Source organism: Siphateles boraxobius, unplaced genomic scaffold (assembly GCF_051911475.1).
Source record: "Siphateles boraxobius isolate OS27281-9 unplaced genomic scaffold, OSU_SipBor_1 29, whole genome shotgun sequence".
Taxonomy (NCBI): domain Eukaryota; kingdom Metazoa; phylum Chordata; class Actinopteri; order Cypriniformes; family Leuciscidae; genus Siphateles; species Siphateles boraxobius.
The window spans coordinates 16,117,794-16,140,795 of record NW_027508908.1 but is presented as its reverse complement, the minus strand read 5'-3'; the positions used below and the strand labels follow the sequence as shown (position 1 = coordinate 16,140,795).

The 23,002-nt window shown below is 35.9% G+C and overlaps 2 protein-coding genes and 1 long non-coding RNA gene across 6 annotated transcripts in view; all 3 read left to right on the top strand.

Annotated features, from left to right (window-relative positions):
* The window catches only part of epha6 (eph receptor A6), a 229,186-nt gene extending 215,483 nt beyond the window's left edge, over positions 1-13,703 (top strand). For 2 of the 3 annotated variants that reach the window (XM_077246785.1, XM_077246786.1), the window contains 13 exons: positions 1,526-1,650; positions 1,753-1,915; positions 2,396-2,504; positions 3,801-3,871; positions 3,991-4,116; positions 4,577-4,762; positions 7,005-7,066; positions 9,073-9,282; positions 9,719-9,868; positions 10,798-10,991; positions 11,240-11,389; positions 12,146-12,254; positions 12,509-13,703. In XM_077246785.1, the coding sequence (XP_077102900.1) occupies positions 1,526-1,650; positions 1,753-1,915; positions 2,396-2,504; positions 3,801-3,871; positions 3,991-4,116; positions 4,577-4,762; positions 7,005-7,066; positions 9,073-9,282; positions 9,719-9,868; positions 10,798-10,991; positions 11,240-11,389; positions 12,146-12,254; positions 12,509-12,544 (1,691 nt within the window). In that variant the 3' untranslated portion in view covers positions 12,545-13,703. Of the gene's footprint in view, positions 1-1,525; positions 1,651-1,752; positions 1,916-2,395; positions 2,505-3,800; positions 3,872-3,990; positions 4,117-4,576; positions 4,763-7,004; positions 7,067-9,072; positions 9,283-9,703; positions 9,869-10,797; positions 10,992-11,239; positions 11,390-12,145; positions 12,255-12,508 lie in introns of all 3 variants that reach the window. The other variant, XM_077246784.1, reaches the window with a different exon arrangement.
* LOC143753942 (uncharacterized) overlaps positions 1-23,002 on the top strand; it is a 341,178-nt gene that overhangs the window by 280,540 nt on the left and 37,636 nt on the right. The gene's annotated exons all lie outside the window — the stretch shown is intronic.
* Positions 17,310-20,733, top strand: arl6 (ARF like GTPase 6). 2 transcript variants are annotated; one of them, XM_077246848.1, is made up of 7 exons: positions 17,310-17,478; positions 17,589-17,650; positions 17,771-17,839; positions 17,957-18,051; positions 18,165-18,294; positions 19,594-19,649; positions 20,240-20,733. In XM_077246848.1, the coding sequence occupies exons 1-7, from the start codon at positions 17,356-17,358 to the stop codon at positions 20,263-20,265; spliced, it is 561 nt and encodes a 186-aa protein (XP_077102963.1). In that variant the 5' UTR covers positions 17,310-17,355; the 3' UTR covers positions 20,266-20,733. The 2 variants fall into 2 exon arrangements, with proteins under 2 accessions (XP_077102963.1, XP_077102962.1); XM_077246847.1 differs by having other exon boundaries at positions 19,594-19,660; positions 20,238-20,733.

Sequence of the window (23,002 nt, the reverse complement as noted above, 5' to 3'; positions counted from 1 at the left end):
TGAATGTGCACGTACCATCATCTTAAGTGCAGAGGCTTATAGACTTCACTAATTGTGCTAATTGCAAATGGCTTTAGAGACAGAGCCTTAATGGATTTTCCTTGTGTTTTTTTTTTTTTTTTGAGTTCTTCCACCTGACTGAGCCATGACTGAGTGCATTATCTTCACATAGTATAAGCAGAGCTGGCTAATTACAATTATGTTCAAAGTTTCAAAAGCTTGTGTTAAAAGAAAAAAAAAATTCTCTTAAATTGAAACAAAGTATCGGAGCTTTATTTGTTTCAGATCACATGTGCTATGATGACCAAAGCTTTTTGGCTGAAAACCACATTACTCAAGGGGGCATATCATGGAAAACTGGCTTTTCCATGTTTAAGAGCTATAATCGGGTCCCCTGTGCATAAAAAAGTGACAACCCAGTAACTTTGTTTTGGTAAGTTTTGGTAAGCCTTTCTCTGCAAGCATGTAAAAAAAAAAACAAGCCGATCAGATTTAACTCCCCTTCTGACGTAGGAAGGGCATTCTATTATGATATTACCGCCCCTTAATCTGCACGTTTACACCCACAGCGCCGCCATTTGGTTTCGCAAGCGACAACAACAGTGTAACCGGTTCTAACGCAATAGCAAAAGTTGGAACAAAGCATGCAAACTGTTCTGTCGTTGGCTGCACAGACACGTACAGAACACTAGTTGACCAAAAAATGTCACAGCTATCTTATAAATATCTCACGGAAGCATGTCAACTTGTGTAAAAGTTAAACATGACGGTACATGCCAGTTGATGAGCTGAATCAATGTTACTCCACAACAACTACATAAATGTATCCACTATTCAGAAACGTCCAGATGCAGTCTAAAAGTTGTAACCTCTTCCTGAGTCTCTCCGTAAGGCTGCACTCCGCTACTTTTTTTTTCTGAGATTTTGGATGAGTGAGATTATTTGCGTGTTTTGTTATTGCCGGAGTATCCGAAGCTTGTGTAAAGGATCGCCCGTCTTCTGAACGGGGAGCAGCAGCTTGTTTGCATTAAAAGGGACACACACAAAAACGCATGTTTTTGCTCACACCCAAAAAGGAGCACATTTGATAAGCTATAAAAAATTATCTGGGGGGTATTTTGAGCTGAAATTTCACATATACATTCTGGGGACACCATAGATTTATATCACATCTTCTGAAAAGTGGCATAATATGTCACATTTAAAGACATTTAAGTGGGGTTTACATTATGTGCATTTACTGTTTCAATTGTTCAATCAATTTACAGCATTGATTAATATACAATTAAATTAGAGACACCCAAGCGTATTATTTTAAAGCATATCGTAAAAGGACCCATTACAGCACATGGCATTATGAGACAATGGCTTTGTTGGTGCTGTTCATCTTTTTGAGCACCAGATGGGAGTAAAGTATCAGTGTAAAATAGCTAGTAACAAACCCATTTTCAGCACATTCGTATGGAAAGCCCCATTGCTTTAGTTAGTAAATCACCCTCACTAACTAGTTGTTTTTACCTCTCAGGTCCATCTCTGGTAGGTGTGGTGAGAAAGGACTGGGCATCTCAATCTAGTATCGCCCTCTCCTGGCAGGAAACTGAACTGCCACATGCTGCCATCCTGGACTACGAGATCAAATATTATGAAAAGGTAACTCACCAAGACTGAAAACATCTTTACATAATAGACGTTACATAAAGAATATTATGCTAAATAAAATAAAATAAAATGTCTAACTCTCTTTATGTTTAGGAACAGGAACAGTTAAGTTACTCCTCTACACGCACAAAATCTCCAAGCGCAATAGTGACAGGACTAAAGCCCTCAACGGTTTACGCGTTCCATGTGCGCGCTCGTACCCTCGCTGGCTTCAGCAGTTACAGCCCCAAGTTTGAGTTCGCCACAGGAGACGAGAGTAAGCGTTTCTCTAAAAATGCCTCATTTCAATACCTGTTAGCCTAAAACGCTGCAGTTATGTTCAATTTTCTAAGATTGTGGTCATACCATGTCAGCTCCGTGAGTAGAGTTTAAAAACATGTTTGATGGGAACATTTTCTGTTTACCATGAATACCCTATGATTTCAGTTCTTGAATATTTTACTACTGTTTGGCTTATCTTAGTGCACAGAATAGATGTAAACGCCTACCAACATCTTTCCTGGCATTAAGGCTATTTCTGAGTCTGATAGAATGAGCTTGTGGACATCACATGAATGCCAGTCTGCAACTGTTACACAACCCCACTGACCAAACGATCACATGAACTTGTGAGAAAAAGTGACTTAATTGTTTTGTGCTTCTTTGTTTTTTTCTTCTCTCTTCCTCTCTCACATGCACACACTCACTCACTCACTCACTCACTCACTCACTCACTCACTATCTTTCACTATGTCAGACTCTGAGGAGGCAGCTGATCAGGGCCAGGTGTTGGTGATTGTTACAGCCACAGTGGGGGGGTTTTCTCTCCTCGTCATTCTCACCCTCTTCCTCCTCATCACTGGCAGGTAATTAGGGAGCGAATAATGAGAGGGCAGATAAATACGCTCCAGGATTGATGAACAGATGTTGTGTCTCTATCTATCTATCTATCTATCTATCTATCTATCTATCTATCTATCTATCTATCTATCTATCTATCTATATCTTTGTCTGTCTGTCTGTCTATGTCATGGATATGTCTTTTCTTTTATTCACTAATTTACCCTTAATTTAGCTCCTTGCTTATCCATCCATCTCCTAATAGGCCTGTTGGCCTCGGAGCACCTTTCTATTTTCCGATTGGCTGAGCCATGTCGCTGCCTAATTAGTCGGAATGCTGCAGCCTCCCGGCAGCGGCCGTGTCTGCTGCCATGAAATGGCCTGCTGTGAGACTGACAGCAAGCTTAAACATGCCACACAGTCCTGTGACTCGCAATATCAGCATGTGCAGCGCTCTGTGTGAAACCTCAGTCAGCCAGACCCTGTGCCATCACATCCTCGCACAGCTGCAGGCGCTGATGGCACCGTGTTCAGCTGCTCCTGCAGATTTGTGAGCAGCTCTCAAATAAATCAAGAGCTCTTGATGATGGACAGAATCAGTGTCCTCATTTGTCGACAAAAGAAATTAAACTACAAATGAACACTTTTGAGAAGTTCTCTCTGGAATAGCATCATTTTAATTTCAACATTTGAGGGTTCTGAGGAGCCATTCATTTACCTATATGTGACCCTGGATCACAAAACCAGTCTTAAGTAGCACAGGTATATTTGTGGGAATAGCCAACAATACATTGTATGGGTCAAAATTATCAATTTTTCTTTTATGCCAAAAATCATTAGGATATTAGGTAAAGATCATGTTCCATGAAGATATTTTGTAAATGTCCTACCATAAATGTATAAAACATTTATTTTTGTAAGTGAATGCAGCACAATCGCGAACATAAATGGATAACTTTAAAGGCGATTTTCTCAATGTTTCGATTTTTTTGCACCCTCAGATTCCAGATTATCAAATAGTTGTATCTCGACCAAATATTGTCCTATCCTAACAAACCATACATCAATGGAAAGCTTATTCATTCAGCTTTCATGTGATGTATAAATCTCAAAAAAATTAGCCATATGACTGGGTTTGTCATCCAGGGTCACAAATGTCTTGAGTTTTTATGGTTACCGATCATGAGTGCCGTCGATTCAGGACCACAGACAGAAACACTGACTTCAGAACCACAGACAGTGCTGAAGTCTCTAAATGTGTTAAATGTAGACAGTATGTCAACAAAATCATTGATCAATTACATTTCTCTTTTCTTGAACAGGTGTCAGTGGTACATAAAATCTAAGATAAAGTCAGAAGACAAAAAAAGAACACAGTATCAAAATGGTCATGGTATGGGACCTTAATTACACACTCACCCACATACACACGTTCTGTATATTCTTATTTATTCATATTTTCTCCCAAAAATAAAAAAATCAAGATTTCAACCTTTTGACATGTTTTTATAGTGCCATTCCCAGGATTAAAGACTTACATTGACCCAGACACTTATGAGGACCCTTCACAGGCCGTTCATGAGTTTGCCAAGGAAATCGATCCATCTCGTATCCGAATCGAAAGGGTCATCGGAGCAGGTCAGATCTCGTTTTACAGCTAACTTCAGTCTGTGCCTCAGCAGCCCATAATCCACTCCAGCTATTTATGCTGCATGATCTAAACTGAAAATGTGTTATTAGTTAGAAATAAAATAGTTATAATAAATAAATAAATAAATGTTTCTGATTTCTACATTCATCTTTCTCTCCTTTAGTCTCTAGATCTAGGCTATGGTTTCTCTTATGTGTCTAATTAAAATATATTTTGGATAATTTTCACAGTTAAGATCTTAAATGTGTCTCTGAAAAATCACTTTGTTATTCTTAGAAGACAAAATTATTAGAATCTAATCTTCAGTGAGATAAGTAGGAAATGATTAAATGGGCCCTTGTAAAGTTAACGTATAGTTTGACTGCCACCTAGTGTTAAGTATATACAAGTGCAAGCGGTATCCCTAAATACTACGACAGTGAGTATGGACTTCAGTGTGTTCTGCAGGCGAGTTTGGGGAGGTGTGTAGTGGCCGTCTCCGTATCCCAGGAAAAAAGGAAATTCCCGTGGCTATAAAGACTTTGAAGGGAGGATACACTGAACGTCAGAGACGGGACTTCCTGCGAGAGGCGAGCATTATGGGACAGTTTGATAACCCTAACATCATCAGGCTGGAGGGTGTGGTCACGAAGAGTAAGGAACTTTCTGTTTTCTTTTGCATCCTGAAGATCCAAATTGTTATTAAATAGGTCACCGATAACATATACACTACTGTTCAAAAGTTTGGAGTCCGTACGATTTTTAAAATGTTTTTGAAATAATTTCTATCTTACACTCACCAAGGCTCCATTTTTTCCCCATCAAAAGTTCAAAAATATTATATAAATAAAACAATAATATAGTGTAATATTGTTACAATGTAAAATAATAATAACAATATTGTTCTATTTTTAATATTAAAATATGTGTAAAAAACTCATAATTGTTAGTATTATTTATTTATTTTATTTTAATTATTTATTTTGCATGGGCTTTTTTGAGGAATTTTACTTACTCCCAAAAGTTAACGCTGCAGTCCATAGTTTTTCTTCTTTGTCGCCATCTCTGTTCGAAATCTGCAATTGCAGTTATTTGCGGAATTATCAACTTTATGTGGGTTGTGCCTCAGCACGGCACTGCATGGACGAATCCAATGTTTTGAGGAGAATGTGTGGCTGTCAGTCACCGCGTTGGTGTGGATACTGTCATTCAGAATCACAGATTCTACTTTTTGGAAGTATGACCAACATAAGAATTTTCACCGTAAAATGTCCTCTGAACAAATAAGTAACATCCACTTTTGTTCTGACCAACTAAGCGGACCAACTATCCTCACATGCAATATAGCCAACTAGCCGAGACACCTTTTTGTGTACAGATGTGATGTAATGATGCAAAGACATGCTCGAATTTCGCGCGGAAATCCACCAGTACCACTGCAATTAAAAACATTATTACAAGCTTACCGTTTTGAATTGAGCTTAGGCAAGCAGATAGTTTTGAACACAGGCTGGTTATGTACTTGTTCAAAAATGTATTTTGGATAATTTTGAACCCAAAAAAGTTAAGGAATGCTTTAAAATAACTTTTAAATTTTGTCAGTTCATACAGTATTGGACAAATCAAAAGACAGTAAATTAAGTATAGTTTACTGAAATCAAAATGTGCAGTCTTTGGGTTCATATTGTCCTTCAAAAATCATTCTAATATGAAAAAAAAAAGTGAAAGTGACACGTGATGGCTAAGTATGGTAACCCATACTTGGAATTTGACCTCTGCATTTAACCCATCCAAGTAAGTGCACACACATTAGGAGCAGAGTAGTGAGTAGTGAACACACACACACTGCAAACGTGGATACAAACACCCGGGGAAGCGGGCAGCCTTGAGTGGCGCCCGGGGAGCGATTGGGGGTTAGGTGCCTTGCTCAAGGACACCTCAGTCATATTCCTGCCAGTACTGGAATCGAACCAGCAACCTTTGGGTCACCAGTCCAACTCTGTTACCATTAGGCCGTGACTGCTGATTTGGTGCTCAAGAAATATTTCTTAATATAATCAATGTTGAAAACAGTTGTGCTACTTTTTTCAGTATTCTTTGATAAATAGAAAGTTCAAAACAACAGCATTTATTTGAAATAGAAATCATTAGAAAACGTTAAATGCATTTACTGTCACTTTTGATCAGTTTAATTAATTAGTGCTGAACAAAAGTGTTAATTTCTTTTTTTTTTTTATATTACAGACCCCACGCTTTTTAACTGTAATACCCTTCATTAATGAGTTTAATGCAACTCCAGCAAACCTAGCCGTGTCTGAGAAGCATGGCAGGCAATGAATAAATAAATGCATAAATAAAACAGATACAGAAATTGTGAAGATGTGTACTGCTGTTGGAAGATACAAATTGTTTGGATGAAACTGATTACAGAATAACTTGGATCATCATCAGCCAAAAGCTGTTTTCTCTCTGTAAAAAAAACTAAAATGTTTCTCCGCTAAGTTTGCTACACCCACAGATTCTGTCTGACACGCACACAATCAACGATTTCATCCTACACATCAAACTGCCTTCAACCTCCATAATGAGTCAGAAAAAAAACAACTTTCTCAGTCTGAGAGTCTAGTGTTATATCATGTCTTTCATCTATTCTACCATTCGCTACCATGCTACTAGATATTAAATCCGTTATAGCAGCATAATACTCTGATTTATAGCAGCATCACTGATTTCATTGCAACTAAGTACTGATGATTAAGGCAAAAGTGAACTTTTGGGTTTGACTTGTGGTCAAAGACAGACATGAGTAATGTGGCAATGTCTGTCCCATTACCCTCTTTTTCTTTCTCTGTAACTTTGTCCATTACTTACAGGTGTCCTGTTTTCCTCTTTGTAGGTCGGCCTGTGATGATAGTGGTGGAATACATGGAGAATGGCTCCTTGGACTCTTTTTTGAGGGTACATTCAATAGAAATAAGGCATACCACACTCGACATCCCTCATAAACAGTGCCTAACTACAAAGAGCATTTTGTAATTGGCCAGGAGATGTATAGTTGATATGAAATGCTTTTGGAAATGTACATGTCCTGCAAAGTGAGCGTTTAAAACAGTGGTTCTTAACCAGGGGTCCAAAGCAAACTAAGACAAAACAAGCAATAAAATAATTCAAAATTACTAAAAAACAAGATATTTCTTTTTTTAATTCACTCCTTGAATCTGACTTTCAATTTGAATTAAAAATTTGAATTGTCTAATATATCTAATGATACAAATGTAAGAATAATATATATATATATATATATATATATATATATATATATATATACCGCTTTATATATATATATATATATATAAAGCGGTTCAAATGATGACTTACATCTTACATGCGATTTTATATAGCTTATATTCTGTATTATATACATAAATGCACCAAGATGAACATCCCAGTCAGGTTTTGAACCCTGTTTTGTTTTCAGGCAGTTGAATATAAAAAGTCTAGTACAAACGTCAATGGGGCTCATCAATGGCAGCTTTCGGAGTTGCTAGGAGACAAGAACAGTCCTCCATAGGCTAGCTCGGTCCAACCTTCGCGCCCTTTGAAAGTGTTGCCTTTTGAGGTCCTATTCCTTCGAAGGATGCAGTCTCTGATTTTAGAACACAGCTAAAATCTCATAACTCCATGATCATTTGTCAAGTGAAGTCAAGTCACAGTATAGCACAAATACAATAGAGATTTTTTTCAAATCAGCTTTACAGGGATACACTGGAAAATAATGATTCACTGATAAAAACATAGTTAAATTATGCTGTAAAGCAGCTCTAAACATAATATAGTGATTCCGCTGAGGTCAGTTCAGTGTTGATTCACTTCTGTACAATGACTGTGTAAAGTTCATAAATTATGAAATTAGTTCAATTCAGCTACAGTATAAGCATTTCTGGAGAAAACAGTGTCAGCTCAGCTCTCATCTAATAGTCCCAGTACAGTCAAATCAATAATATTGCTGAATACATACATTTTTGTAACCATGCCAACTATCCAGTGAATGTCTGCAAAAGTCATTGGGCCTTTGAATTGTTTTGGATAGGTGAGCTCTTGGAGTCAAAAAGGTTGAGAACCACTGGTCTATATTTATTTCAAATGCTTTTTTCATTTTGCTTATTATTTTACTACAGTAGGTATGATAATTGGTTCTGATTCCTGTTTCTTAACTGTTATGTTAATAGTTATTTTATTTCTTTGGAAGGAGAAATACAGATTAAATTTGTCATGGACTAAACATATCCAGTTCATATGTTTCTGTATCAGACTAAATGGTTCTGTTTTAGATTTACTAAACAAACCTGCCTATACAAGTCATTTGTTCAGGAATCGGGCTACATTGTTCACTGAATGTTCCAGGCTATAGATTCAGTAGTGTTGAACAGCAATGCAGGGAAAGTGGTGGAAGTATTTCATTATGCACCTTAAATAAACCAAACGTAATTAAAATCATTTGGTTTCAGTATTTGAAAAAATAGAACCAGTTGTGAAAAAGATTATTCGTTATCGGTTCATAACTCTAGTTATTACATGTTATTACATGACCAAACTTTTATTGAGAGACTACGTGGAATATTTATATTTTCAGAAGCAATGTATCACACCACAGAACCATTTGAAATGAACTAGTCAAGGATAAATGGCGATTTAAGCCATTAATAGCACAGCTACTGTAACACACCTATTTTATATTTTCTTGTATATTATTTATAATCCTTTTTGTTTTGTTTTTTGATGTTAATTAAAAAAAGCCAATGAACATTTTATGCATTAACTACCCAAACAAAAACTAATGTTCTTTTTTGTTGTTGAGATCAGGGCTGTTTAAAGCTGAATATGTTTTTTGTTCATTGTGATAAAATATAGACATCTCCAACTGTTCTTTTCCATCCTTTGGCTCCTCTTCTCGCCTTTTGTAGAAGCATGACGGGCACTTCACCGTGATCCAGCTGGTTGGTATGCTGCGTGGCATTGCCTCCGGTATGATGTACCTGTCCGACATCGGCTATGTCCACCGGGACCTGGCAGCACGAAATATTCTTGTGGATGACAACCTGGTGTGTAAAGTGTCGGACTTCGGTCTGTCCAGGGTGCTGGAGGACGACCCGGAGGCAGCTTACACCACCACAGTAAGCCACATACACCCACTTCAATATTGGTTCATTTAAATTCAGGGCTGTTCAGAGTTAATAACAATCTGTGCTTCTTAGACAGCCAAAAATGATCCAGAATCTCTGGAGCTTAGCACTACTCACCTTGTTGTGTGTTATTGAATGGGATTGGGTTGATCTAAGCAGTATAACATGAGATTAAGGGCTTATTCTGAGGAGTGATTAAGTAATTAGATTTATAATAAGATGCTAAATGAGTCTGAATGCTTCTGAACTTTTTTATACAGGGGTCTGAGTGTGTTGCTTCACTAAACAGTATATCACATTCCACAGAAAACTCAATTATGACTCATCATTATATAACAAGCAATCTGCATCTCCTTGGATTGCCTATAAACATAAATCTATTGGCTGCTTGCTATTATCATGAAAAGAAAAGATGTTGTTTTGTCAGGGGGGTAAAATCCCTATCCGCTGGACTGCTCCGGAGGCAATTGCATACAGAAAGTTTTCCTCAGCCAGTGATGCTTGGAGCTACGGTATTGTCATGTGGGAAGTGATGTCATATGGGGAACGGCCCTACTGGGAGATGTCCAATCAAGATGTGAGTAACTTGGGCTATTCTTATTGCTAAATTCTAGGCAGGCAGACAGGCAGTTGTTGTTGTTGTGTTTTGTTGTTTTTTTTTTACCATAATTAGACTTTCTATTATACTGTATATTAATTAAGTTGTGGATGATGCTTGTTAGGCCAAAGTTGTTTAATCGTTAAACCTTGTTTAAATGCTATATGTATTTCAAATTGTGCCAGAAAATATATTTTCTGTGTTAAAAGAATTTTTTGGTTAAATGCAAAATGTGTTTTCTAAAATATATTTTGAACAATATAAAAATAAATGAGAAAATTACATGTAACTATGTAACTATGTATATATATATATATATATATATATATATATATATATATATATATATATATATATATATATATATTTCAAGATCTACTAGTATTGGCAATGTATTTATTTGGCCATTTTCAAATATAAATATATATATATATATATATATATATATATATAGATATATATAGATATATATATATAGATATATATAGATATATATAGATATATATATTAGCTGTGTTCTAATGTGTTATATACATATAACACATAGAATATATAAAATACATCTGAAAATAAATGTCATCTCCCAGAATGCCATTTCCTGTTAGATTTTTGAATAGAATTTGTATTCTATTTGTTTTAATTGCAATTTTAAATCATCTTCCCTTTGGATGTGGCCAATTCTAATTCAATTTAAAACACATATTCTGTTAAATTATAACATGTGGAACCTTGTTATGCCTTTAGTTTATTCATTACTGTTCTCGCTAATTATTTTATACACCCAAACATTGGGGGATCCAGTAATTGGCTGAAGTATTTTACACCTCTGATGGCCTCCCTTAAATTGCATTAATAGAATGAATTTAAACAATTTATATCACAGTAAGGTTCTGTGTTTCTTTCTGCAGGTAATTCTGTCTATAGAGGAGGGCTACAGGCTCCCTGCGCCCATGGGCTGCCCCGTGGCCCTGCACCAGCTCATGCTTCTCTGCTGGCAAAAGGAACGCAGTCGACGACCTCGGTTTAGTGACGTGGTCAGCTTCCTAGACAAGCTGATCCGCAATCCCAGCAGCCTGCTCACACTGGTGGAGGATGTAAATAGGTAAAATGATGACAACAACATTATAAAATCTACATTTTACTTAATTGATTACTAGAATCAAAATAAGTGCCAGTATTGAAATGTCCATTTTAAACTGAAATTGTTAGTATTTACTTGCAGAAAACTCGGATTAAACTTGACTGTTGTCTCTTGCCCCGTGGAAAACCCTGTAAATATTTTTTTTAGAATTTCCTTGCGTACCAGACTGTTGTTGTTTCACATAGAGAATGTGTTTCGTGTTTAAACAGCTTCCCGGAATCCCCTGAGGATTTGCCAGACTACCCTCTCTTCATATCCATCGGTGATTGGTTGGATTCTATTAAAATGAGTCAATACAAGAACAACTTCATAGCAGCAGGGTACACAACCCTGGATTCCATATCCACCATGAGTATTGAGTGAGTGCTACTGCAAGTTCTGTTCATTGCTTTGTACATTGTAACATAAATGATTATGTCTAATCAGTCTCGTGAGCCTTCGAAATGCATGTATTATAATAGGCAGTAGGCTTTATAGGATTAAAATAATAATATTTAATCATAATAAACGGCTAACGTGAATGATTAGCCTTGATAAATAACCTAAAACAAGCTAATTAACATTCATTAAAGGGATAGTTCACCCAAAAAACCTATGATTTACTCACCCTGAAGCCATTCTAGGTGTATATGACATTCTTCTTTCAGACAAATATAATTGGAGTTATATTAAAAAAATGTCCTAGCTCTTCCAAGCTTTATAATAGGAGTGAATGGCTGTATGTCTTTGGAAGTCCATCAAAGTGCATCTATTCATGATTAAAGTGCTCCACGCGTCTCCGGGGGGAAATAAAGGCCTTTTGAAGTGAAGCGTTGAGTTCGTGTGAGAAAAATATATATTTAAAACTTCATCGACTAAAAAAACTAGCTTCCGGCAGACGGCCGTACGCATCAGGGTGAGTAAATCATGTACTAATTTTCATTTTTGGGTGAACTATCCCTTTAACTATCCCTTTAAGCTCCCTCACTCTACACTAGACGGTAGTGTAGATCTAACATTGAATGGCTTAAATTACTTTTATATTCATATTCACACCCTTTATCATAATCATCTCATGAACTTGCCAATTATGTAACCCAGTTTCAAATGTCTCACCCTCACTGTTCTCTACACAGTGATGTAAGAAGAATCGGAGTGTCTCTGATTGGCCACCAGAGGAGGATAGTGAGCAGCATACAAGCACTACGACTGCAGTTCCTCCACATTCAACAGAATGGCTTCCATGTATGAAAATACACATATACACATACACATACACTCATACAAACGCTTATCACAGCAACGCTAGACCCCACACACACCCTTAAGGTCTGGGCTGACTGACTGTCATGAGAAGTGCTCCACAGCTTCAGTTTCTATCAAAATCCAGTGACAATTTCCAGTTGAAACACATACATTAGAAAGCAATCTCAAAGACCCCGAAGGAACATGCTAAATGTCATGAATTGTTTGTCTTCTTGGTAAACTGTGTGTGACAGGAAAACTGGACCATGTACCCAGAGGAACCACAGTAAACAATGGAACAATGGCACCATTCTATTGTTATGAAGATGTCATCTGTCAATCATCCTGCAAGTTCTGCGATTGACTGGACTCCAAATCTGAGAACTTTGAATATTATATTTGCTATTTTAATGTATTAAATTATGTGTCTTAAGAGAATTTTTTTTCTGATTTATTCATCGAGCTTCTTCCTGAGCCTCTAACACAAGAGCCTATGGATCTGTTGAATGTCTTCAGCTTTAAATGGCTATTATACATTGTTTATCACATCTGATATTTATTCTGATATTTATATGTATATGTGAATTTGTTTCTTTTTTTGGTTGTATTTTGTTTAGTTATTTTTCTAAGCAATATGTGCAGTCTTTAGAAAACCAAGGTAAAAGAGCCAAGGTAGGGAAGTGAGAGCTTTATCTTGCTCTGTTTAAAAAAAAAAAAAATGCCACACAAAACCATTGACTTCCTCAGGCTGTCGGCGAGTTGGTAAAAGTCTGACATTTCAGAAGACTGTAAGCCATTTTCTTACTCCTGTGCACCACAGTCAAATTGAACAAACTTATACAAATCCACTCAGACTGAGATTTGAGAACTGCACACATTTGTTCAGTCTGCTATGGTGTACAGTATCTATAGACACCTCTGATACTTTATCAGTTTGCCTTGCGACTATGAAACTTTTGTCAGTAGAGAAACATTGAGGTAACGGGTTGCAGTAAAATGTTCTCATATAGAGAGCATGACAATATAGCACTCTGCATGTTGGCAAGTATTTTTTTCCCCAACACAGCAGACCTACATACACACATAACTTCAATGGCAACATACACATTTGCAGTCTCCTTCGCTTCCACCAGACAAACAAACGCACAATACCGTACCATGTTCTTTAGCTGATATATGCCCCCGTTCTTTGACTGGCTCTTTGTACCTGAACATATGTTCGGGACACTGATGCCACTTGACAAACTTCAAGTTGCAATGTGCAAATGTCAAAAGCGCAAGAGATCCGAGATGCTTACTTCAAGCAGGGCAAGGGAAAACTCTGGGTAATCAGGTCATAATGTATTGTTCATAGTAAACTAATTGTACATTATTTTTTATAATTTATAATGAGTACAGAGAGATAAAGGTGATATAGGTTGAATGTTTGTAAAAATAAATGATAACAGATATTTTTGTGTTTTTTATGAGTCTATCACAATCCAAAAAATTCAAATATGAACTGTGGGTTTGCTTTCTAAAATGTTACTTAACATGACAAAAAGAAGTAATTTGTTAGCATTAGTTAACTACATTAGTTATCATTAACTAACTAAGCATTTGATAATCTTCATTCATGTTAATTTGAACATTTAATAATACATTTTTAAAATCAAATGTTGTCACATTACTGAATGCACTATGAACTAACATGAACAAACATTGAACAAAAGTATTTTATTAACTAACATTAATAAAGAGTAATAAATGCTGTAAAACACATATTGCTCATTGTTAAGTTTAGCTAATGCATTAAATAATGTTAACAAATGAGACCCTATTGTAAAACGTTATCAATATTACAATACAAAATCATAAAGATAATACATTCAAGTTAGCTGTTACACTAGTTAGGTCATTTATTCTCGTAACAGAGATTCAAGAGGCATTTCTTGATGCAGCGTCAGATTGTGTTCAGTGAAAACGGTTTTCCAAATTACTCCTGAGCACATGTGTCTGTATTTTACGGATTAGCATGATGGTGTCTTGTGCAATGCCATCTGAGGGCTCAAAGGTCACGCACATTTCAACAGAGGTCTACTGCCTTACCCTACACAGACTGAGATTTCTCTGGATTCCCTGAATCTTGTGACAATATTATGTATGGAAGATGATGAAAGGCATAAATTCTTTGCAATCTTGCATTGAGAAATGTGATTTTTTAATTGTTAGACAATTCTCTCATGATATTTGGCACAAAGTGATGAGCCATGACCCATCTTTGCTTAAAAAGACTGAGGAGCACTTTTACACCCAAACATGATACCCTCAACTATTACAAATTCACCTGCTCATTGTGGACTGTTTCAAAAGAGTCGGATAATCTAATTTGGATAATCTTTTCACTTTTATTTTGTCTCTGTTTTTTGTCAAACTTTTTTGGGGTGTGTTGCAGCCATCAAAATCAAAACGTGTTCATATTTACAAAATACAAATTTGTTGGTCAGTGAAAACATTGGAAAACTTTTCTTTGTACTTTTGTCAGTTAAAAAAAGTTTAAATAGAATTAACAAATCACAGATTCTTGATTTCATTGCATTTTACAAAATGTCCCAACTTTTTCTCATTTGGGGTTGTAATAAACCAAACTTGATATTCTTAATAATGAGGATTTATTTAACTATCAGAACTTTTAGCCCTGTGGACTTTTAGAATTTTGGAAGAAAACTAACTCTATTAAAACACTTGAATATGTTTAATTTGTCTGTAATGTCCAGCAATGGATATTGTACAGTAAAGCATAAGAATTGTAATTTTTCTCTTATAAAGTCATGGACATCATCATGAATTTCACTTCCACTTTATTTGCCTATAGGCTCATTGTTTCGCTAAGGCTCATTTAAACAGCTTCTATGTTCTCCTCTCCATGTATCCTATATGCAAAACTCTTGAAACTCTTACAAAACACTTGCATGCTCTTCACTAACACTGTCTTATGTTATAGCTAATTGAATTGTTGGGTGTAGGGAAATATAGCAAACAATAACCATTCTCACACAGTAAACATTGAATGAGTGTATGGTTATATCACTATTATTTTAGATTATCATAGTTTTAAAAGTATTTTTTTTTATAATAGAAAATAGGTATTGGTGGACAAGGAAAAACTAAATCATAAAATGCATTTTTCAGAAAGAAAGAAAGAAAGAAAGAAAGAAAGAAAGAAAGAAAGAAAGAAAGAAAGAAAGAAAGAAAGAAAGAAAGAAAGAAAGAAAGAAAGAAAGAAAGAAAGAAAGAAAGAAAGAGAAAGAAAACACTGTTCTGACATTGTCCATCGGATGGCGCTATTAAGTAAACATCGAGTCGAGCCAAAGAGCGTCATCGGTCTCCTAGCAGCGGCGTGTAGCGTGTGAGAGTTTTCAAAAGGTAAGTGTTTACGTCTCTCCGTCTGCACTGGACACACCATCAATCAGATTACTGAGATTTTGGTATGCGAAATTACTTTTTAAAACCAAGACGCAGACAACATACAACTTGAACTGAGTCGGAGTAGAAAAGTAAGAAAGAACATCTTTACATGTACAGCAGACTGATAGAGCAGGTTAGCCAGCCAGACAGCTAAAGTTAGCCGTCGTCCGCTACCGTTACGGATATGTAAACAATAACGTTGAATTACAAGAAAGATGTCAACCTTGTGTTGTCTTAATGTGTATTTATTTGAGTGTTTAAACAAAAGTCAGAAGACAGAAATGTTCGAATTATTTGAGCATCCTCCTCGTACATGTTAAGCGCTAGCATGTGTGCTAATGAGCTGAGAGGATTAACGTTACAGCCTGTTCTAGTAATTTAGATTGCGCTTTTACTCTTGTCCGTTCATGTGTTTCTGACCGGCGACACTGTGACAGATGCGGATAAAACGGTGTCAGCTTCGCTGCTGTCATTGGACTGATGGATTGATGAATGGATGGTTGTGTAACGTTAACGCTATATTATGTGACTTAAATTTCATTTTCATTTAGACCGATACACAACAGGTGGATGTTCTCTTTAGACTCAAGATTACGTTACGCCTGTACAAATATCCCCAGTTAACAAATTAAAGTAAAGTTGATATTTGCACGTAAAGAATTGGATTCATGCACTTTAGTGCATGTTGCTTGCTAGCTGTGTGTCTGCTCGCAGCTCAAGTTAATTCACTTAAGTCGGATTATTAAAAAAGAAGGAAACAAGCTTATTTTCTTATCAGACCTCTGGCCGCTGAGAGCCAACGGTGCCCTCATCTCCATCATATAAAAAATCTTTCAGATTATAACAGCCTTTATTAATAATACAACAAATCAGTGTTATTGTTACCTGTTTACAATTCAAGGTCTATACTATATAAAAAACTCAAATCTAAATATATTTATGCATATTAAGTGAATTGTAAGTGCATATTAAGTGGGTTTATGCACATTATGAATAAATAACAATGCACATATTCAATTAAAATATAATAAATAAAATGCACAAAATAATACACACATTTTATACATGTATAATGCCACAAAAGATTTTTTCTTTCAAACAAATGCCATTCTTTTGAACGTTCTATTTATCAAATAATTGTGAAAAACAAGCATTGACTTAAAGACCACAGATTCCACCGAAATGTTAAGCAGCACAACTGTTTTTAACCTTGATAATAATAATACATTTTTCTTGAGCACCAAATCAGAGTAATGATGCTGAAAATGATGCTTTGCCATCACAAAAAAGTTTAATGCACATTTACATTTAAAAATATGTTAAAATAGAAAGCAGTTATTTTTGTAGTAATTGTATTCCGGATCAAATGAATGCACTGCAGCCTTAGTGAGCATAAGAGACAAGCATAATAGTCTCCCAGATCTGTCTGTCTATCTACGTATCTATCTATCTGTCGGTCTATATCTTTTTTTCTTCTTCGTTTGAGCTACTGAGATCTCCCCTCAACAGTTGTTGTCCTACGTAGACTGTGAAAAAAAGAGATGTTTCTGTTGTCCCAAGTGTTTGTCGGCCTCTGGATGCATCTAATGAATAATCTAATGGAGCTTGTCTTTGATGTGATCTCTTTCCAGAAGCGCCCCATCAAACTAGGCAAATGGGGCTTTTTGACAAGCTTGCAGGGTGGCTGGGTCTGAAGAAGAAGGAAGTGAACGTGCTGTGTTTAGGTCTGGACAACAGTGGGAAAACTACCATCATCAACCAGCTAAAGCCATCCAACGTATGTTACTCTCATGTCTGTACACCCAAAATATATGTTTTTGTATTTTCCTTTCTCTTTTTCTTTGCTTTCTGTTTTGAATGTGAGCTCACAGCTTTTTTCGCTTTCAGGCTCAGGCTCAAGACATTGTCCCAACTATAGGCTTCAGCATAGAAAAGTTTAGGACCTCAAGGTGAATATTTAAAAGAGCTAACTATTTAGGTATATCTAATTGTGAGGGGTTAGTCTCTGAAAACCATTTGTCTTTTTTTCAAAATCTTACTAACACAATAACTCCCTCCTCTCCCCAAAGTCTTTCTTTCACAGTGTTTGACATGTCAGGACAGGGAAGATACAGAAATCTGTGGGAGCACTATTACAAGTGAGTTTCTCCTATTCAAGCTTGTTTTATTATGTTTACTGAGCTAATGGAGTGTCATCGCCCACTTTGGAACGGTTCTGTGTGGTTTGTGTTTATTCTGTGTTATGTTGTTTTCAGGGAGGGTCAGGCCATCATTTTTGTGATTGACAGTGGAGATAAACTAAGAATGGTGGTGGCAAAAGAGGAATTGGATACCCTTTTGAATCACCCTGGTATATATTTATTTCTGTCTGTCTGTTTTGTTTATCAATATTTTAGTCTTCATTTTCAAATCTGAATTAAAAGCAGCCTAATACCCGCATATGTTTTTCTGATGTGTACTCAGATATTAAGCACAGAAGGATACCTATACTCTTTTTCGCCAACAAGATGGACCTCAGAGATGCGTTGTCAGCAGTAAAGGTCTCTCAGCTCTTGTGTCTGGAAAATATTAAGGACAAACCATGGCATATCTGGTAAGAAAAAAAAGAAAAAAATTAGTTTGAATTTTCTGCTTGCATTGAAATAATTTGTATAATTTATAGGCCTAGGTCCAAAGCACTATTCTGAGAGGATTTAGTCTTTGAGTTAGTTATTAACAGCAAGTCTGCAGTTTGAATGGTCCATGTGTCTGGATGTTTGCGAAATGGAAGGTCATGTAAAAATTAACAAGGTTTATATAAGTGAAATAATTCTAACAGTGCGTAATTAAATGAACTCTTTAGTTACATTACACAATTAAGGGACTCTTATTATTGATTTAATTTTCTTTGTACAGTGGATGGGATGTCTGAAGTACATAAATCACCAGCTAATAAACCAGACAGCACATTAAGAGATGTAGCTGTAGTTACAGTATTCAATAAATGTCATAATAAATTAGGCAAAGTCATACATACCACAGTGACAAGCATTCATATCCGGACAGAACTAGATTTCTCAGAGGAACCCTGTGCTAGCCGGGGTAGGCAATTTGATTTTTAATTTTTACAAAGGTTGCGTGAGGTTTTTACAGACGTGTTCAATTCATATGGGAATAACACAATCACAAAGTACAACTGTGATCTCCTCAGGGTAAACCTGCCCCATCCGAATAGAGCTGACGAGGTGTGTGTGTGTGTGTGTGTGTGTGTGTGTGTGTGTGTGTGTGTGTGTGTGTGTGTGTGTGTGTGTGTGTGTGTGTGTGTGTGTGTGTGTGTGTGTGTGTGTGTGTGTGTGTGTGTGTGTGTGTGTGTGTGTGTGTGGTCCTTGTAAACCCTACCTAAGGGACAAAATAGGTAAAAAAAAAAAAAAAACACAAAGATGGCACTATCCGGAATAATTTTTTGGTCCTCGTGAGGAAAACAGCTTATGGATAGTAAATATTTTTGAAAATGCAGAAAGGTTTCTGTGATGGGTAGGTTTAGGGGGAGGGTACAGTTTGAACACTATAAAAATCATTATGTCTATGGAAAGTCACAATAAATCATGAAGTGTGTTTACACGTGTGTGAGACTAAGCAGAAGCTAATTATATATAAATGTGGGATCGGTAAGATTTTTTAATAATTTAGAAAGAAGTTTCCAAAGTTCACCAAGGCTGCATTTATTTGATCTAAATTTTAACCAGCATTTTTTTTTAATTCAATTTAACACGTATTTGCTGAAAACAAGTATTAATTTCCTTTTTCTATTTTTAAATCTTACTGACTCCTAACTTTTGAATGGAATTGTGTGAATATATTATTTATATACAAAGCTTACATAAAATTGACATGAAATAAATGACTTTTACAGTGCTAGCGATGCAGTGAAAGGAGAAGGCCTTCAGGAGGGTGTAGACTGGCTGCAAGGTAAATCCATGCTGATTTTCTATTTGTCTTTAAATTTAAAATTCAGGGATAAGCTCAAATACTGTTTAAGAAGGGTGTCAAAAGAACTGTACCATTTAAAACGTTCAATGCCATTTCTATTCTTGTGTTCCGTTTCATCTGTAGAACAAATTGCACAGTAAGTACTTGCAGTTGAAATTAGCAGATGTGTTGTGATTTCTTAGTTAATTGTACAGTTATGTTTAACTGCTAGATTCCCCTTTTGGGCTGTATTTATTCTTGCAGCTTTTTACATTTCAATTTGGCCTTTAGAGAGAAATTCAAAGGCAAATAATCCTTTGAAATGTATATCTCAAAGATGAGATGCAGCCCAAATTGATGCTAAACTATTTTATATCCCCTCTCCTTGTTGTTTGATGTGCATTTGGATATTCAGTCAAGTCAGCAACGATTAAATGAAGTTTACAGACGTCTGTTTTCCTCTACCCAGTAGTTTATCCCAGTCAATCCAGCAATTCAGGGTCTCACCCATATCAGAAATCTTTATATAAAGTTATCAAAATGTATGAAGATTTTAATCATTGTTCTGTTTTTCCCCCTCTCATGAACAGATCAAATCAGAGCGATGAAAACGTAAAACCCTCCTGAAGGATAAAAATTCATGGTCACCTGCTGCAATGGCGGAGCCAGACAAAACAGATCTTCACCTCTGGGCACATACTGTCTGTGCTGACTTTAAAATCAGTTAGATTGGTAGAGTAATAAACTGTTTGGCTTCGATGATGGCCATGTTTGCACTAGGTATGAACATCTGTTTCAGTTGATCAGTGGCCGGTTGCATAAACTGCATAGACTAGTCTTATAAATTAGTCAGTAACTTTTTTTTTCTCAAGTTTTAACAGTCAGTTTCATAAGAATATAGATTGGTCTAATTTGAATCCAAAGAATAAGACTGATTACCCCAACTAACTGCTAGTTGGTCAGTCTAGTTATTAAGACACAATCTTTACATAGTGGCTATATGTATATATAACTGGACTATAATGGCAAGTGGTCAGTCGAGACTTTCCTTTTTAAATCTCACCACAAACATTACTCGGACAGTTGTTTTGAACGATCCAAATGAACGATCATATCACAAATCATTTTGACCCCATTTATACCCGTAATTATGGTGCATTCAAGTTCTCCTGGGAAGTTCGTATTTACGAGTTGAGAAGTCGTGTTTATGACATTGGGTGCGTTCAAGTCACTTTCGTAAAAATACAGCAAGGTTTTTAAACTCTAATTCTAGAAAATTAAGAACAAAGAATGTCCACCGGATGTTTTTTGCTTTGTACGTTTTTTTTTTTTTTTTATTAATTTATGAAGCTATTGTAAACTATCATTATATTATATTGTTAGATTACAATGCTATTATATTTTGTTCAGGGAATAAGCTTAAAGGGATAGTTCACCCAAAAATGAAAATTCTGTCAGTATTTACTCACCCTCATGTTGTTCCAACCCCGTAAGACCTTCGTTCATCTTCGGAACACAAATTAAGATATTTTTGATGAAATCTGAGAGCTGGATCACTCCTCCATACTAGTCCATAGGCTTCTTGAGGGATTGAAACTTGCCGGCCTCGAAAAGTTATTAAAGACATCGTTAAAATCTTCATTCGTGTTCCGAAGATGAACGAAGGTCTTACGGGGTTGGAACAACATGAGGGTGAGTAAATATTGACAGAATTTTCATTTTTGGGTGAACTATCCCTTTAATTTGTTGTATTAATATTGTGGTATTCCACCACGTTTCTCACTGACACGTCCCCAACTCGTAAAGATCGGAGCTTAAAGAAAATCCCAAGCTTCCCACTCATATTTACAACTTTGTGGTGGCGTTCATGTGCGTTCAACTCATAAATATGATCTTTTTGACATGACTTGAACACGTGTGCTGACCACTTGTGGTCTGACAATTCGTCTAGTATATGGTCATTGCACCTTCTTTCTTGATGAATTTTCTTTCAGAAATATTCCACAACTATATATATATATATATATATATAAAGTGTATATATATATATATATATATAATATGCAATAGATTTGTCAAAGTACATCATATTTTAAACTTTAAATACTTACACTACACTTCTTGGCTGCCAATGCTGTAGAGTGATTCTGTTGAGAAACTTACTGTTTCTCAGACAGAAAAGTACAGTGGCTAATATTTTATATCTTGGCTATATTTGTTTATCAATAGATAGAAAACATTCCTGTGCAGTGTTTATGTTATTGATCTGGAATGTAAAATTGTGAAAGCTTGTTACTGTAGTAAGCAGTGCTGATTTGTTACTAATTTGCTTTGATTTACGGTTTCATCCATTACATACATGGTGCCTCTGAAAAGGACAGTATTTTTTTGTTTGTTATTTGTTGTTTTTGTTTTTCCAGAAAGTATGACACTTCAAACCATCACAAAGAAAACATTTCCTCTTTGTTCTGGCATTATTTATTTTCAGATATTATTATATTTCTGGAGTATATGTTAAGTAATTGTTGCTGCATTTTTTTTTGTTGTCTTGCGTTTTGTCTAGACGTCACATTTTCACAAAATAATTTATTTTCGAAACATTTGACTGATATTAAGCAATGTTGGGTTTTTTTGCTGTTTTTATTCATCATTAAGGGATCTTGTAATAGAATGTTTAAAGAATAAACATAACCTCTGGGGCTTAGTCTCTGTATGAAGGGAGTAAACTGACCAGTCAATGTCCGAGTGTGGCACAGAGCTTCATCCTTTCTTTTTAAATAATCAGTCAGGCCAGAGCTCTGGGTCTGAACTGTGTGAGTGACAGCTGTTATAGGGTGGCTGAACCATGTCCATGATTATAGCTGTGTAAATGCAATCCAATGCCTTTGCCTCATTAAAACCACAAAATCAGCACAGATATGTAGGATACTAAAAATCGCAGCATCTCATCTAATCATAGGGCCATCTGCCGTTTTAATGGAATCGCACACATTTATGTCTTTTCCAGTCACTGAAATACTTAGTGGTGCCAAGACGACGTTGTGCTGTCATTGGAGATTTCAGGTGGAGTTTCATCTCATTTAATTGTGTTTATGAGGATGACTTAAGTGTTACCAACCGAGTGTGATATTACTGTGGTTCAGTATACAAAAAAGATAATGAGTAGCATACTTTTGAGACACAATATTGGCAGTTACTTTGCCTCTTTTTCTCCATCAAAGTTTAGGTTGAATTCGTCTGTGCAGAGGAAAGAATCTTCCTAACTAGCAAAACAATTTAATGTAAAAATTATTTTACAGACCCAACAAAATTTGATCTCAAACACCATAGCTGTCTGTTTGTGCAATGCAAAG

Excerpts from the sequence above, each read along its gene's own strand:
- arl6 (XM_077246847.1), top strand. The coding sequence starts at position 17,356 with ATGGGGCTTTTTGACAAGCTTGCAGGGTGGCTGGGTCTGAAGAAGAAG. Across the intron at positions 17,479-17,588 it reads ACCAGCTAAAGCCATCCAAC|GCTCAGGCTCAAGACATTGT; the intron begins GTATGTTACTCT and ends TTTCGCTTTCAG. Across the intron at positions 19,661-20,237 it reads GGCTGCAAGGTAAATCCATG|AGATCAAATCAGAGCGATGA; the intron begins CTGATTTTCTAT and ends CCTCTCATGAAC.